The sequence below is a fragment of the Vipera ursinii genome (assembly GCF_947247035.1).
Source record: "Vipera ursinii genome assembly, chromosome: 4".
NCBI classification, from domain to species: domain Eukaryota; kingdom Metazoa; phylum Chordata; class Lepidosauria; order Squamata; family Viperidae; genus Vipera; species Vipera ursinii.
In genome coordinates this window covers 309,543-326,086 of record NC_139514.1, presented here as the reverse complement: position 1 = coordinate 326,086, position 16,544 = coordinate 309,543, and the positions used below count along the sequence as shown (strand labels likewise).

Sequence of the window (16,544 nt, the reverse complement as noted above, 5' to 3'; positions counted from 1 at the left end):
TTCCTTCCTTCCTTCCTTCCTTCACCTTCTTTCCTTCCTCCTCCCTTCTAGCACTGATGATGTTCCCTAGTTGGGTCATGACATGTCTGCAAGAAAACAACAAAGCTCAGAGAGCACCCAGGACCACCTCCTCCTCCTCCTCCTCCCCAATTTATCCTTCTCCTCCACTCTGCAAGCGCCCCTCCCTTCTAGCACTGATGATGTTCCCTAGTTGGGTCATGAAATGTCCGGAAGGAAACCACCAAACCCACGGAGCCCCGGGGCTGAGGAAGCCCACCTGGCATACAAGATAGCCACAGAGGCCCTTCGAGAGTTTGGTGGCCACCATTTGGGTCTGTCCTTTTGGCAGCCAGAACCAGTGAGGAATTGGGTGGGGGGATTCCCCCAGAGGCCTAGCTGAGGTGGTCAGAGGAGGAAGTCGGGTGCTGGCAGCAGGGAGGGGGCTCCCAGATCCCAGCCTGCAAAGGCCTCAAGGCCTCCCAGCACGTTGTCTCAGGAGAAGGAGCAGGATGCCTCGGTTAAGCCGGGGCCAGCAAAGGCCTCTGCCAGCTGCCAGGGGGCGGCGGGGGTGGGAGATGCAGGAGCAGCCAGGCTGGAGAATGAGCCAGGTTAGGGGGAGGGTTTGGCCTGGGTCCCTTCCTCCCACGGCAGGTGGAGCAGGAGCCAGGTGGGGTCCCAGGAGCCCAGCCCCGCCAGAGATTGGCTGCTTTCCTCTCAGCCTCTGCTCTGGCCTCCAGGCGGGCCCTGACTCACACGCCGGCGCCCGGCCCCACCCTGTCCCTCTTGCGAAAGGGCCCCGACAGGCCTGGGCTGGTTCTCCTCCTTCCGTCACCGGGAGGGCAGGGCCGCGGACAAAACTGCCCTGGCCAGATGCATGGGTGGCCTCCCGTGACAGGAGCAGCACGACACACAGGCAGCTCCCTGGACTGGCCATAAAAGACCAAGAGCTCCCAGAGGCTCCTCAGTCAGATCCCCACCCCGTCTGCCAGCTGCTTCTCCCAAGAACTTGAGCACCATGAGTGCCGGGGGACTTTCGCCTCCGGAACCAGCCACCCCTGAAATCCAAGGCATTGCTAACCAGGTAGGTCGCCCACCCAACCCCTCCGCAGGACCCCGTCCAGCTCCCTCCCCTGCTTTGGCAAGAAATGCCCCTTTCCTAAGCTCCCCAAAGCCGGTTCAAGCATGCACCCCTCAAGCCCCCGTCGTCTGCCCAGGCTGGCGAGGGCCCCCCTGGCATCCCCCAGAAGTGCCCTCTCCTGTCTCACTGCCTTGGCCGTGTCGCTTCTGCCCCCAGGTGAAAGTCCAGCTGGAGAAGGAGACGAACAAGAGCTTTGCCATCTACAAGGCCATTTTGTACTCTGTGCAAGTGGTGGCCGGCATGAACTACTTTGTCAAGGTCAGTGGCTGGAACCACTGGATTCCCCAGATCCCAAGTGGGGGAGGGGGGAATCAGCCTCTTAAGGACCATCAAGGAGGTTTTCCGGCATCCGCTTCTCTCTCTCTCCTTCACAACGGCTGTGCTCAAAAGATGCTTGGCCACACCAGTGGTTGATGTGGCCCCTGCATCCGTTTAGTTTCAATTTCTACTTCTTTTCCCTAAATTCTGAGGCGTGACCCATTCTGCTGCCCCACCCCACCCCGCTGGGCCCCTCGGGGGTTCAGTGCCACCCCAACCACTCAGACGGCCACAGCCTTGGGCTCTCCCGGTCTGCCCTTGGAGGGGATGACCTTCCTCCAGACCGTCCTCTCCTCCCAGCAGCCCCCCCCCCGGCAAAAGCCTCTGGCTTGGAAGGAACATCTGAAGATGTGCGAGGAGGAGGAGGAGGAGGGTCTTCTGGTCTGGGTTTTAGCCAAACGGGCAAGTGTGAGCCCCCTGACCCAACTCCACCAGCTGGGCCAGGAAAGACCTTTTCTGGACATGGGGCTCCCAGCATTAGAAAAGATGGGAGGGGTCTTCACCCTTAGAGGGCATCCGGCTGGAGAAGACGCCCCGGCCTCTGGCTGCTCAGTAGGACCCAGAATTCGTTTCTGAACTCCCACAAGTAGCAGCCGTAGACACCCCGTCACCCCGCTGGGGATGTGGCAGCTGGACCCTGATGCCCAGGTCCGCTGCTCCCCCCTCACAGATGCGATGCGGCAACAAAGAGAACGACTACGTCCACCTGAGGATCTTCGAGGCGCTGCCAGTTAATGGCGGACAGGTCGAACTCTCCAGCTTCCAGCTGGGCAAGACCAAGGAGGACCCCATCGCCTACTTCTAGACGCAGCCCTCCGTCTCTGCAGGAAAGGGGACGGGCCCCGGCCACGCACTGCCAGAGCCACGTAAGCTTCCCGGCACAATAAACAAATGCATCTCTGCTAAAATGTCCATGGATTTTTGATACAAACTCAGCTGGCCGGTATTTACAGCTAGTCCTCAAGTTACAGCAGTTCTTTAGCGATCGTTCGAAGTTACAACTGCACTAGAAAAAGTGACTTGTGACATTCGCGGCCATTGCAGCATCCCCAGGGTCACGTGCTTAACAACTGACTCATATTTATGACGGGCGCAGCGTCCCAGGGGAGGGTGTGTCACGTGATCCCTTTTTGAGACCTTCTGACAAGCAAAGCCAATGGGGAAGCCGGATTCACTTAACAACCCACGTTACTAACTTAACAACCACGGTGATTCACTTAACATCTGTGACAGGAAAGGTCGTAAAAAGCGGCAAAATTTCCTTAACAACTGTCTCAACAACAGAGATTTTGGGCTCAGTTGTGGTCGTAAGTCAAGGACTGCCTGTTCTTAGAAAAACTCTCCATCCACTGCAAAAACACTGGGGGGGGGGAGACCGGGGGGGCAAGTCAGCGACCCAGAGACGGTGGAGGACCCTCCTCCTCCTCCCGGCCGTTCTCTGAAGCGGGAGCTCCGGAGACACACGGGGAGCCCCAGCCTCCTGGGCGGACGGCCTCTTCTCTGCCCGGGGAAGCCCCCACGGAGCCCGGGGGCCGAGGCCAGGCCACCCCAAATAGTTAGGCCCGCTCTGTCCAGGTTTCCAAAGCTGTATTTAGGCTTGCCAACATGTTCACCTCACTCTGTCACGGGACAAGGAGGATGCAGGCAGACAATGAAACTTAGATACGGGAAAGAGGGAAATTGTGGTTTGCAAGTTACGTTCAGGAACAATGAATACATGTGTGAAAGTGACAAGTAAAAAATGCTAAGAGGGAGTTAAATAACCCTTTATAATAAAGGGGACGACAGAGAATGAGGTGGCTGGATGGAGTCACTGAAGCAGGAGGCCTGAGCCTAAATGGACTCCAGAAGATGGCAGAGGACAGGAAGGCCTGGAGGAGCGTTGCCCATGGGGTCGCGATGGGTCGGACACGACTTCGCAACTAACAACAACAATAGGGCTGGTGAACTATGGCTCCTCTGTGAGTTCCAGAATTCCTGAGCTAGCATGGCTGCTCAGGAATTCTGGGAGTTGAAGTCCACAGGTCATAAAGGGGCCATAGTTCTCCAGCCCTGTTTTGTGTGTGTGTGTGTGTGTGTGTGTGTGTGTGTGTGTGTGTAGGTAGGTAGGTAGGTAGGTAGAGAGATAGGTAGATAGATAGATAGACAGCTCTGTGTCACATGGAAGAGATTCAAAATATAGAGGATCTGCTTCTTTATGCTCGCTCTACTGACCCACAAGTGAGCAGAGAGGCGATGCATGCCCACAACACACCCGCACCCAGGAGCACGCTGGCTTCTTTCCTAGCGAATGCCCAGAAGCCCGGGAGACTTCCGGAGTAAGGAGGTGAAGTCTTGCCGCGGTCAGTCCTCGCCAGCCGCCCGGCTCCCAATTCCTCCAGTCGGACTCGCAAGAAGCGGCGCTCCTCCTTCGGCGACCCGCAGTCCCAAGTCAGGCCGGCTCAGCACCGGGACTCGCCCCCCACGCCGCGCCGCCCCTCGCCCAGCCGGCGATGCTCAGAGCGGGGGTGGCGCCTAGCCGGCCGCTGGGCTCCTCCGCCGCGTTCCTGGAGGAGCCCAGCGGATGCCCGCGCTGCTCTGGCTCGCCCGCCGGCTTCCCGTTGCCGCCACGTGGAGCCAGCCGGGGGGAGAGAGACGCGGCCGGCGAGGGGCGGGGCGGCGCGCCCGGGAGTCGCGAGAGGCCAGCAGCGCCGGCTGACTCGCCCGGGCCGCCGGGGCTCCGTGCCGGGGCTGCCGGTCGCCGCCGGGGAGGGGGAAGCGCCGCCCCCGGGGCTCCTGCAGGGCGAGGACCGCGCGGTCTCGGGCGGGAGGGTGTGACTGGCCCGCCGGGAGGCCGGCCCGGCTCGGGGGCCGGGCGGGTGAATCAGCATCCGCTGCCGGCCGCTCGGCGCGCCGGCTGCTGCGCGGGCCCCGCCTGGCCGCTCCCTGAGCCGCGCCGGGTGGGCGGAGGCACGTGCGCCCGGGGGCCGCGGATCGGCGCAGGGGGGACCCGCGCGCATGGAGCCGGCCGGGAGCCGCCTGCAGGGCAAGCCCTTCCACGGGCGCGAGTGGGCGCTGGGCCGGCTGGCGCTGAGCCTGGAGGGGGGCGGCGGGGTGCTGGTCACGGGCGGCCCCGGCAGCGGCAAGACGGCGCTGTGCACCGAGGCGCTCTGGCCCACCTCCGGGCCGGGCCTGCGGGTGGCGCTGGGCGACTCTGCCCTGGCGTGGCACTTCTGCCAGGCGCACGACGCCGCCGCCACCTGCACCCCGCGCGGGTTCCTGCTGCGGCTGGTGCGGCAGCTCGAGCGCTGCCCGCTGCTGCCCGGCTACCGCGAGCGCCTCCGTCGGGGCGGCTCCCCCCGGCCGCTGGAAGCAGCCGCGTGCAAGGACCCGGACGAGGTCTTCCGCAGGTAAGCGGCCCCGGCTCCCCTGCCCGAGGACGGTCTCGCCGCCTTGGCCGGCCTCGGAGCCCCCGGGCTGCCCTTCCGGAGAGGGGAGATGCCCGAGGAAGCGAGGGCCGGGCCAGCCCCTACCCCGCCAGGCTCCGGCCGGCCTTCCCGGGCACATTGGGGCCAGGCAGGGTGCCCCCCCCGCTTTGATCTAACATGGGGGGGCTTTGCAGAGCACATCCGGCCCTCCGGATTGTTTGGCTGCCTGCGATTCCAGTCACCTTGGTTGCTCGAGGTGCAGTCTGGAAGTCGTGGGGATGGCGGGGGGGGGGGGGCAGTGGCAGGGGATGGGGTTTGTATTGAACCAAGGTGGTCAGCCAGTGCTCTTCTCGTGCCCGGGAACAGAAAGACCACCCTTGAGGGACCGCTTGGTTCTTAAAGCTCCGAGGAGAGGGGGGCGGGGAGGGGGTGTTGCATTGTCAGCCTGGTCACCGCTGGCGCTGGGTTTCCTGGAGGAGCAGAGAGGATGCAGGCGCATTTCCCGTTTGCATTCCTGGGCTGGATGCACTTTCCCTGCCTGCTTAGGCCAGCCTCTGCCATGCGCTGGGCCCACATGTGGCCAGAGGGGCCCTGGGCCAGTGGCCAAAGCAGGGACTGGGGGACTGGAAGAGGCGGGCTCGCTCCCTGTGGCCCTCTGGTTTTAAGCTTCCTATCGTTGTTGACTGTCCAAACGCTGTTTCCTTTCATCCGAGATTGCTTTAAATTTATAAACTACATAGAAACCAAAGTGCACCCACAAGAGGTCCTGAGGCTGGGGTGCAAGCAGTGCCTGGCCTAGGCCGATAGGCTCCAGCTGCAGAACACTGGAGGCTCCCCTACCCCCCCCAACTCTCCCCCTTTCCCTCCCCCCAGAGCAGTGCTGCTGCCCCTGCTGGACCTGCCACCCCCCAAAAAGCCTCTGCTGATCGTGGTGGATGCCTTGGATGCAGGCCAGAGAGATCGCCAGGAGGAAGAGGAGGAGGAGGAAGAAAGAGGCCCCACTCCAGGGCCCAGCAAGTCCATTGCCCAACTTCTGGGAAGCCACCTGCGGCTGCTGCCCCCCTGGCTGCTCCTGGTCTGCAGTGCCCGCTCTCAGAGCCAGTGGGTCCGGCGCCTCTTTCCTGGTGAGCAGGCCCTTGGGGTGGGGGAGGGGCAGGCTCTGTCCTGGGCCACCTCACGGGTAGAGCTTTCAATGGAGGGGGTCCTTGACTCTTCAGTCCTGGGGGGGGGGGAAACTGAAGAGCAAACGGAAGAGACCTCTGCCCAGATATGACCCCTGTCAAACTAACCCCGCTGCCTTTTGCAAACCAGCTACCGGTGACATGGGGGCAGCCTCTCCCTTGAGAACGGGGGCCAAATGGGTGGGGAGAGCCAGCACGTGGACGCTGGCCACTCTTTGCTTGCAGGGGCCCGTGGCCCTCAGCCCCAGTGAGAGGGAGCCGGTGTGGGGCAGGCCATTGTTTCATCAGGCCTCTTCCGCTGCAGGATTTCGACAACTGTGCCTCGATGATCTTCAGAGGGAGCCCATCATCTGCGATGTGCAACACTACATCCTCGCCCGGCTGGACCGGGAGGAGGCGCTCCGGCGGCACTTCACCCAGGACACAACCGCAGCCCTGACCCAGCTGCACCTGAAGAGCGACGGCTGCCTGCTGTACTTGGAACAGGTGCTAGACAGAGTGGCGGAAGAGTCGGTCACCCCGCAAGAGGTTCGTCACATCCCAGGGACGCTCTCTGGACTGTACCTGTGGCTCTGCCAGCGCCTCTTCCCACACAAACGGTTTGCCCTGATCCGCCCTCTGCTAGAGGCCCTGCTGGCAGCCCCTCACCTGCTGACGCCTCGTGAGCTTCACGCTGCCATCTGGACGTGCCATCCGCTGCTCTGGGAGAGCTTTCAGGTCCGTCTGGCAACCTTGGCAGGACTCCTTCAAAAGGGCCCTGGGGGTACCTGCATGTTCTTCCACGTCAGCTTTGCCGAGTGGCTTTGTGACATCAAGCTTTGTACGTGGAAGTACCACTGCTGCCCGGCCCGAGGGCACGCCCTGCTTGCCGTGAGTGCCTCCTGCCGGGCACTGGAATTAAGCCCAGAGGAGGTGATTGAACTGGCCCGGCACTTGCTGGCTGCTGAGCTCAGCCTTGAGGCCTGGCAGCTGGCGATGTGGCTGGTGTGGTGCCGGGTGCCTGTGGAGCGCTGCTTGGGGCTGGAGCTGCAGGCGCCTTTGGAGCCAGCAGTGCTGGAGCTGCTGGTGCTGGCAGGTGCTCGCCTGGGGGACCGAGGGCCAGCCCCATCCCTGCACCACGCCTTGGAGCGGGAAGATTCTGTGCGACTGCTACTAGAAAACGGCACCAGCGTTAACCAGCGGGACGTGGACGGGCGCACCTGGCTCGCTAGTGCCGCCCACAGCGGCAACCATGAAGTGGTGGGGCTGCTCTTGACACATGGTGCGCAACCAGAGGCCCCAGATCACCTTGGACAGACCCCCATGACCTTGGCTGCTCGCCAAGGACACACAAAGGCCCTGCTTTGCCTGCTGGCCCACGGCACAAAGGTCGATTGTGCGGATCACAAAGGTTGGACAGCTCTACGTGCGGCTGCCTGGGGCGGACACAGCGAAGCCGTTGGTGTTCTGCTGCAAGCTGGGGCCAGTGTGGATTGCGCTGATACTGAGGGAAGAACAGCACTGAGGGCTGCTGCCTGGGGTGGCCATGAGGACATTGTGGCCACTCTGTTGGAGCACGGAGCAGATGTCAACCAGGCTGATTCTGAGGGGCGGACGCCACTCATTGCTGCTGCCTACATGGGTCATGGAGGGATTGTGGCTCTGCTGCTGAGCCATGGGGCCCGTGTTGACCACGCCGACATGGATGGGCGGACGGCCCTTTCAGTGGCCGCTTTGTGCATTCCAGTGAACCGTGGCTGTGCCAAGGTCGTAGAGCTTCTCTTAGATCACGGTGCTTCTCCGGGCCATGCTGACTGGGACAATGTGACTCCCTTGCTGGTAGCTGCCTATGAAGGCCACGTGGACGTCGTGGAGCTCTTGCTGGAAGCAGGGGCCAAGGTGGACCAGGCCGATTCCAGAGGCTGCACCCCACTCTTGGCTGCTTCCTCCATGGGCCATCGGGCAGTGGTAGAGACTTTGCTGCTTTGGGGGGCAGCCATTGATGTCGTAGACAATGAAGGCCGGACCGCTCTGGGTGTTGCAGCTGGACAGGGCAGCAAAGCCGTTGTCCAGGTTCTGCTAAAGCGGGGCTTGGATGAAAACCACCCGGATGGGCTGGGCTGGACCCCATTGCACTTGGCGGCCTGGCAGGGCCATCACAGGACATGTGCAGCTCTTTTGGAGGCTGGAGCACACGTAGGAGAGCCGAACCAGGACGGCCGCATCCCACTGATGCTGGCAGCCCAGGAAGGACACACGGATGCTGTGCAGCTCCTGCTCGAGCACCACTCCCCCATCAACCACCAGGGCTACGATGGGCTCTCGGCCTTGTCTCTGGCTATGCTGGCTGGACACCACAGCACCGCCGAGCTGCTTCTGCGCAAGGGGGCAGAGGTGAACTTGTCTGACTCCGAGGGGCGCCCCATGCTGTACCTTCTGATGCTGGAGGGCTGTGTGGAGATGGCCGAATTGTTACTGGAACACGGGGCCAGGCTGGAGGGGCGGGATGCCCAGGGCCGCACCGCATTGCACGTCACCTGCTGGCAGGGGCAGGGGGAAGCCACCCAGCTGCTGCTGAACTACGGGGCGGACGTGGATGCCCTCGACAAGGAATGCCGCTCGGCCTTGCACCTGGCTGCCTGGCAGGGCCACGGGAGCATCGCACACCTGTTGCTGGAGAGGGGGGCGCAGCCCAACCATAGTTGCAGCCAAGGGGCCACTGCTCTGGGGGTGGCCGCGCAGGAAGGGTGGGCTAATGTGGTGAGCGTTTTGCTGCAGCACGGGGCCAGCCCCGATGTCCAGGACAAGGCAGGCCGCACCCCCAGGTGGCTGGCAGCCAAGCGGGACCACCAGGCTGTGCTAAAGCTGATGGAAGGTTATGGGGCCTGGCCGGGACCAGCCTCTCCCCAGCTGGGCGCTTCCAGCAGCTCGGCCAGCAACCCCGTCCCCCAAGGCAGGCGAGGCAAGTCTCCTGCGGCCTGGCTGGGTTCCACTGGTGAGTCACAGGCCTCCCACGGCTCTTCAGCCACAACGTCCATTTTCCACTCCCATGCTGCCCCCCAAATAGTTCCTCTGGACCCACTCTCTGGGGCAGAGCACATGCAGCGATACTCCCCACCCCATCGGCCCCGGCCAGGCCCTTTGGCGCTACCACCGTCTCCAGCTCGGGACAAGCATAGCCAAGACTCCAGGGGGGCCCAGATCTCCATTGACACGCTGGCCCCCCACCTGCACCGCAAGGCAGCCATCAAGCTGCAGTTTGAGGGCCCGACTTGTGGCTATCACTATAAGCAGGAAACTCCCCTTTGATGTGGGGAAGGGGGCGAGTCTCCACAGGTGCCAGTGCCAGGCCGGTCTGGTTGGTCAGAGGTGCGGTCCTCGGCGCAGTGCTTTGGCACTCATGGCTAGGAGTGCTGAGGGGGTCTACTTTAGGACCTCTGGTGCCCACCCCAAGACCCACTCCAGCTTTGGAAAGGTGGGTCCCATCCAAGGGCAGGGGCAGAAGTGCCACAGTGGTGTCGGGCATCACATGCTCTGTGGCCATGTGGGGGTCATGTTCCTCTCAGCAGCGGAGAGCCTCCCCCAGGAAAGGGGGCTGGTGACCCTCAGCTGTGCCAGTAAAAGGCAACCAGGGTCGGGCTGGCTTTCTGCACCTAGACCGAGCATAAAACTAGCACATCATACAGTGCCTGCACACGCACAACCTGCTATGCACAAAAGAGCCACGCTTGTGAGTTAAGATGACGGCCTTGTTCACACAATGTGCCGCATCACACACATCACCCAGGCCTTTTACACTCATCTGTGGTCTCGTGTGAATTCAGTTGCTGACTCTGGCCTGGTGGCCGAGGCCGGAAGGGAGCATCTGGGTGTCTTTGAACGTCTCCTGTGCTGGGGGGCGGGGGGGTGCTCAGCCCCATAAAGGAAGGGTCTTACCCCACAACCTCAATCTCTGGCTGTTTGAGAGCAGCCCTCCGGCACTGGAGGCGGCTGACTGCCAGGGATGCTGCGATGAAGGACTCCTGCCCTGGGTCAGAGTTCAGCTGGATGACCTCTAGGATCCCTTCCAGGTTTTTCTTAAAGTACTGCTAAGCCTGAAAGGGGATGGAGAAACTTTAGGAAGGGAGGGAGGGAGGACAAAGGAAGGAAGGCCTCCGCTGTGCTGGGTGGTCCCATCTGCCCGCTACTTGGGCTGGGCGCTATTCCCCCTTTGCCTCTGGGGAGACCTCGTTTGCCTCCCTGGTGCTGCAGCCCTCGGTGCTGGCATGGGATCGGGCACCTGCCAGGTGGGGCTCTGCCCTTGGGTGCTCTCTGCCACCCCACCTGCGGCTCCAGATGAGGCCCTCGGCCTGGCGGGGGAGGGGAGAGGCACGGAAGGCGGCCATTTCACTGCCCAGAGATGTGGAGGAGCAGACCTCAATAAAGGTTCAGCCAACGCTGGTGTTCCTGTCGCCTGGTTTTTGGCGGGGTCCTTGGGGAAGGAGAGGAGGAGGAAGGAGCAGAAAGTGGGGGAGGTGGGTGGGCACAACCCCTTTGGGCGCCCTCAACGCCCACCCAACACAGAGGCCCACCGAGAATCCAGGAGCCTTCAGAAAGGGACGACACGGCTCAAAAGGCCGTGTTGCCCCAGGGCAGGGGTGGGCAACCTTGGCTCTTATGGCTCTTGGGCTTCAACTCCCAGAATTCCTGAGCCGGCCATGCTGAAGGAAAAGGGAGAGGTTTCCAAGCTGAGTCATGCTGGCTGAGGAATTCTGGGAGAAGCTTCTTCAGTTCTGTGCGTAGCTAAATGCCGATGGAGATTCTCAGTCATCCAGGTCATGCTTGTCCCAAGAACTGAGGAAGCTTCTTGGATGAGAAGTGAAACGTCTTCACGGAGAAACCAATCCCAATGGCCTCCGGAAAAAGCAACTTTGGGTTATCCCTGTCTGGTTGCGTCAGGGCCTGTGGGGAGCCAGGCAGGCTAAGAACTGGCGACGTCCAGCGGCAATCGGCAAAACCGCCCTCCACTCAGGCAGGCCTCTTCAAGGGAAAACCGAGTCCAGTTGCCTCTTGAAGAAGCTCCTTTGGGATGACGGAGAAGCTCCACACACAAACAGGGATAACCCTTAACAACAGCTGTGCAAACAACAACGCACACCAGAGTGCCTTACGAGCAACCGGCAGGGTTTCCTGGGACGGGGCCTGCCGTGAGCCCAGGCCACAGCAGCAAGGGGTCGCTTGGGACTACCGGGAACGTGGCGGGAGAGAATTTTGCAAAAGGGGGAGGGGGCTACCACAGAGAAGGCCTTCTGCCTGCCCCCTTACTTGGGGTGTTCTCGGCAGGCACCTGGGGGTAGATCCCACCTGATCAGCACTAGGATGTTCTCTGGGCAGGGCCTGCAGTGGAGTCCCCGTGCAGGGCCTGAGGAAGAAACACCCCCCCCCCAGAGCTGTGTGGGGCAGCATGGAGCCTGAAGGAGGAGGAGGAGCTGCTCCATGGCCCATCTCAGGCCAGCCTGTGAGCAGCCTTGCATTCCCGGCCGGTTGTGGCCTGTGCCTGTTTTCCAAGACTTGAGTTCAGATCAGCTTGCTCTTGCTGCCTGCGAGGGCCTGGCCTTTCGGGGGGGCCTCGTCTGCAGGGCTGATCTCCCCCATTGGCCAGCCTCCCCCACAGCAGCCAGAGGCCATCCAGGGGGGTGTCGAGGTTCTTCCGCCCATCCGTCTGGGCAGGAGGCTGGGAGCCCTTCTTGAGCCAAAGCCTCCCAGGACTGATGCCGCAGAGGGAGCCAGGGGAGCCCAGTCAGCGCGGGGGCGGGCAGGGCAGCTCGTCAACAGTGAGACTCCAAGGCTGCCAGCAGACAGTGTGAGGGTGGCCAGCTGGTGTGGCAGCAGCGCCCCTTGTGCCACCCATGCGGCCTGCTGGAGGGCAGCCAGCTCTCGCTGCCACTGTGCCCAACTGCTCCTCTTCTGCAGCCCTATGGCAGCCGTGCCAGCTGATCCTGCCTGTACGTGCAGAGCCCCTCCTGCCAAGTGCCAGCACCAAAGAGCAGCCCCGATGTGCCAGGGAGGGGGGGCAGTAGCCCAGGCGAGCAGAGAGCATCCCCGCCTGAGGGCAGCAAGGCTCAGTTGGGCGTGCACAGGCGCTATTCACCTGGCCAACCTAAGCAGGCCACACACACGTGTGTCTTACTCATCTCTGGTCCAGACTAGCACAAGGCACTCTAGGTGGTGCTGCCCTTGAAGACCATTCCGAAGCTGCGGCTGGCCCAGATGGCAGCAGCTCAAGTAGGCCTCACTTCCCAGACGTGCTGCCTGCAATGGCGCTCTGTTGCCTCTGGACGCCACCTTTAAAGCTGGCTGCTCCCAAAGGCTTCTTCCCAACCACCGTGACTGGGAAGAGGGGATCCCTCAGGAATCCCCATCTTAAAGAGAACCATCCACACGAATCCCAGAGGCCTGCTGAGCAGAACATTGCTGTCCTTCCTCCCTCTCTCTCTCTCTCTCTCTCACACACACACACACACACAGGCTTTCAAGATTGTGTTACTGAAGCCGATATCAATCAATGGAGTTTCACCCAGTCCTGGGGAGTCAGTTTTCCCATTTGGCCTACCTCGCAGGGCTGGTTCTCTGCATCATTTCCCCATAGCAGAGGAAGGGCGTTGCTTCCTCCTCCTCCTCCTCCCCCTCCCGCCCAACTGATGCAAGCAGAGCTTTCTTTGTGACTTCACAGGCCAGGTGGGCTTCTGGGCTGCTGTTCCCTGGCCCTGCTGCCTCCAGGACTCTGGGGGAAACCCCTCCTCCCTCCCCAACTGGCTTCCCCCCATCTCTCCTGGCTTCCCTTGTGCCCCCTGCCCCCACACACACCCTGGATCCCTTACGGGGCAGCCCCACAGCGGGCAAGATGGACAGCGGAGGGACCCCGAGTCTCAAGATCCGCGAGGCAGATGCCCACTGGGAACTGATCCGGGACAAGGTGAGAGCTGGCACTGGGAAGGCCAGTACCCCAGCGGGCTAAGAGGCCAGCCTAGATGCGGGTCAGGGGCAGCAGCAGCAGGGGCATTGCAGGGCCCCTGCCCCCCCCCTTGGCCTGGATGGGGAGGGGTTCGTCAGCTGCAGGGGACTGGGGGGAGGCGTCTTTGGCAGCCCTGGACACCTGCGTCCATTTGGCCGTGAGCGAGCTAATGTGTGGTCTGAATGCATTGATGGTTCGGTTCCCTTGATTGCTGGACATCTCTCCGAAACCCATCAGTTCAGGAGAGCGGGGGGGGGGGGGTGCGGGGGAGAGAAAAGCACTTGCAGCCACAGATGAAGAGAAAGATCATTCACGAATCTACGTGTCCCAGGATCACACTGAAGGATCCAGTCTGGGTCGGTCACCAGAACCGGAGGTTTCTTCTTCCGAGCTTTTGGACTCGTGCTGGACCCCCCACACCCCCACCCCATCCTCAGGGCACGTCTCTCTAGCAGAGTGGTGCTTTGGGCTGTTCTGTGTGTGATATCTATATGGTGCCTGTCGTGTGTGGCTTTTCAATCAACATCTAAAAAGCCACACACACAACAGGCACTATTTAAATTTCACACACAGAACAGCCCAAAGCGCACACACTGCTAGAGACAAGTTCCCTGAGGATGGCGGGGGGGGTCTAGCACGAGTCCAAAAGCTCCGGAGTCAGCGCCTCCAGTCCCAGTGACCGACCCAGAAATATCCTTTCTCCAGGCCAAACTAACACCTGGTTTGGCTCAACCATCAAGGGAGGTGGGAACGGTTGACTTGTGCATGGGGGGGGGAGCACTTGCCAAGGGAGGGGCACCAGGGAGCCCCCCCTGGGAGAGAAGGCAGTGGGGAGCAGGGCATGGAGACCCAGAGAAGAGCACTTCCACCCAGGAGCCTGGAAGGGATGTCCGGTTTCCCCTCCCCCCCACCGCTGTGACCCTTCTGAGCCCCAGAAGAAGAGCAGCTGCCAGGCACTAAGCAGGCAGGGATGAGAAGGGCTGGGGGGGGCTGGGGACTCGAGGCTCCTCCCGGCAGCCCATCAAAGCCTATCAAGGTGTTCCTTAAGCTCAGTCAATTGAAGCAGAGGAGACTTCAACTCCCAGAATTCATGCTGGCTATGGAATTCTGGGAGTTGGAAAGTCCACACATCTTCAAGGGTGAGAAAAGCTGGTCTATCGGGGGGGGGGGGGGGAGATGGGGGAGAGGAGGGAAGGGCAGTGGGAGCCGGCAAGGCTTTAAGCTGAATCCTGTAGTGGTGGGAGCCGAGGGCCCGGAGAGGAGCAGGACGACAAAGTCGGGCCTGCGTTTTGAGTGGTGGGATGGGGGTGGAGGCGCCTGGAGACCGGCATGTAACTGCAGGATGGGAACAGGCCATCTGCGTATCCCAGGGAGGCCAAACTCTCTGCACTAGGGCACAAAAACGCCAGCACGTATGTCGGCCTCTGAGCACGCGGGTCCAGGCAAGAGCATCGGCGTCCTTAGGACGCGAGTGGTTGAGGAGATACAGAAGATGCCATCCCGGGTGGAGCAGATCACAGTGCTTCTCTCGGGAAAGGCAATCTTGGGAGAACTCAACAGCCCAAACCTCAGTTGGAAAACTCACTTGGCCCAGTCTGTAAGGTTCAAAAATTCCTCCAGGGACAGGCCGGCCCTCTCGTCTTCCAGCAAGCAGGAGAGGAAGAAGCAGAATCCCAGCGTCCTGCATCCTCTTCAATCCCCTCCAGTAAAGGGGGGGGGGGCTGTCCACTGGCTCCCACAGAAGGTTTGGGCTCCAGGGTTGGGTTGCTTCTTCTCTTGACATGGACCGAGCAGTGGCATCTTTCCCCTGCCCGTCACACCCCCTACCCTTTGTGGCCCCCTCCCTCCCCATCTGGGTCCGGGGCCCGTCCTTCCTTGCTCGCCCCTCTCTTTGAGCAGCACTCCTGCTCCCCAAAGGCAGGGAAGGCCACGCTCCCTGGAACGGCCTCCCATCCTCTCTCCCCACAGGTCATCGAGGAGCGCTTTGGGCCCACGGTGGTGCCGGTCCCCTTCCTGGAAGACGCCGCCTCCTACGACCTCCTGACGGTGCTGATCAAAAAGCCGCAGCTGGGGCAAAACCTCCTGCGCAGGCAGTGCTGCCTGGTGCCCATCGGGCGCCTGGAGAGCCTGCTGCCCGGGGGCCCAGCCCCAAGGGAACTGACCCACTGCACCCGCGAGTACAGCGCCCGGGTGAGGGGCGAGTCCCGCTATGAGGAGACACGGCTGGTGGACGGGACCCTGCGCCACATCCGTCTGTGCCTGGCCGGCGTCCATAAGAAGGTGGCCTTCTTGGCGCTGCGTCCCGGGACGGTGGCCCTGCGCCCGGACCTGCCGTGGCTGCGCTCCCAGAGCAGCCTCTACGTGGTGCACGAGGTCTTCTACGCCAGCAGCCTCTCACTGTCCGTCACCCAGGAGGCCGAGCACCGCCACTTCGTCCGGGAACAGCTGCTCCCGGTGGCTTTCTCCTGCCTCAAGTTCGCCCTCAGCCACAAAGGCGTGCTGGGCTCCCAGAAACCCATGGGCCACAGCCTGCCTGCCAGGGCGACCTGGGTGAGGATGGCCGTGCTGGAGGCCTCTCCCCCGGCCAGGGCTCTGGAGGGCCCCCTGTCCAGAGAGGGCACGGCCCTGCGCAAGCGATGGAGGGCCCTGGGCAGGCCCCTGCGGACAGTGACAGGTGAGGAAACGGGAGAGGCTGCCCCCCACCTCCCCCAAAGCAAGGATGGAGTCCCAGGGCTTCCCCCCTCCCCAGAAAACTAAACCCAGGAGGGTCTGTTTTGCCCCAGATCTCAGGAGGGCTCCAGCCAGCTTGCACGGCAGGCTCTCCTTCTCTGGGCTGCCGAGGCAAAGGGCCACACAGCTCCTTTCCTGCTGCCTGGAGCCCACAGGGCCTCTCCTAGCACGGCCAGAGAGCAAGGCCCACCTGCTCACTCCCTTCCTGCATGTTTAGGAAGAAGGGGGGGCAGGAGGACCGTGGGGTCCTGGGTGACCTTTGATCTTGTCTTCTTGCAGACGTTTCATGACCCAACTAGGGTACCTTATCAGTGCTAGAGGGGAGTGTGGGCTTTGCAGAGGGGAGTACAAAGAGCAGGAAGCTTGGGAGAATAAGGCTCTGGTCCTGGTGACCGACTCAGGTTGGAGGAGGAGGAGGATTTGGGATGCTCAGAATGGGGGAAACTCCGGGTGGTTTTTCCCTGGGGGACTCCTGCCAGGACCACCACCCCCCTTGTTCTGCGTCTCCACAGGGAAATGGCCCTTCAGGCAGCGACGGCCCAAGCTGGGGCTCTTCTGCGGCAGCCTGGCTGACCCCGAGAGGCACTGCATGTCGCTGCCCCTCCTGCAGAGCATCGCAGCCACGGAGAGCGACACGGAGGAGTGATGTGGACGGCAGCAGCCCCCCTCCCCAGCAATAAATTACCTTGTTTCACATGCAGCAATCCCCAGACTCTGGCCTGGCTGGGGGGGGGGCTGTTCTCCAGACGGGGGGGGGCAGCAGGGTCCCTCCAGCCAAGGCCCCGGAGGACAGGAAA

At 62.1% G+C, this 16,544-nt stretch overlaps 3 protein-coding genes across 3 annotated transcripts; all 3 read left to right on the top strand.

The window, feature by feature from the left end:
- Positions 1-1,015: 1,015 nt before the first annotated feature.
- Positions 1,016-2,261, top strand: LOC310640633 (leukocyte cysteine proteinase inhibitor 1-like; the record flags this gene model as incomplete). The annotated part of the gene is made up of 3 exons (XM_083363049.1): positions 1,016-1,081; positions 1,295-1,396; positions 2,127-2,261. 3 exons carry the CDS (start codon positions 1,016-1,018, stop codon positions 2,259-2,261), a joined length of 303 nt encoding a protein of 100 aa, XP_083219175.1.
- A 2,192-nt stretch (positions 2,262-4,453) lies between these two features.
- Positions 4,454-9,332, top strand: LOC310640214 (uncharacterized protein; the record flags this gene model as incomplete). Its single annotated transcript, XM_083362378.1, has 3 exons — positions 4,454-4,845; positions 5,737-5,987; positions 6,349-9,332. 3 exons carry the CDS (start codon positions 4,454-4,456, stop codon positions 9,330-9,332), a joined length of 3,627 nt encoding a protein of 1,208 aa, XP_083218504.1.
- Positions 9,333-12,906: 3,574 nt separating this feature from the next.
- Positions 12,907-16,393, top strand: LOC310640223 (uncharacterized protein C11orf42; the record flags this gene model as incomplete). Its single annotated transcript, XM_083362396.1, has 3 exons — positions 12,907-12,978; positions 14,986-15,691; positions 16,260-16,393. 3 exons carry the CDS (start codon positions 12,907-12,909, stop codon positions 16,391-16,393), a joined length of 912 nt encoding a protein of 303 aa, XP_083218522.1.
- Positions 16,394-16,544: the final 151 nt, after the last annotated feature.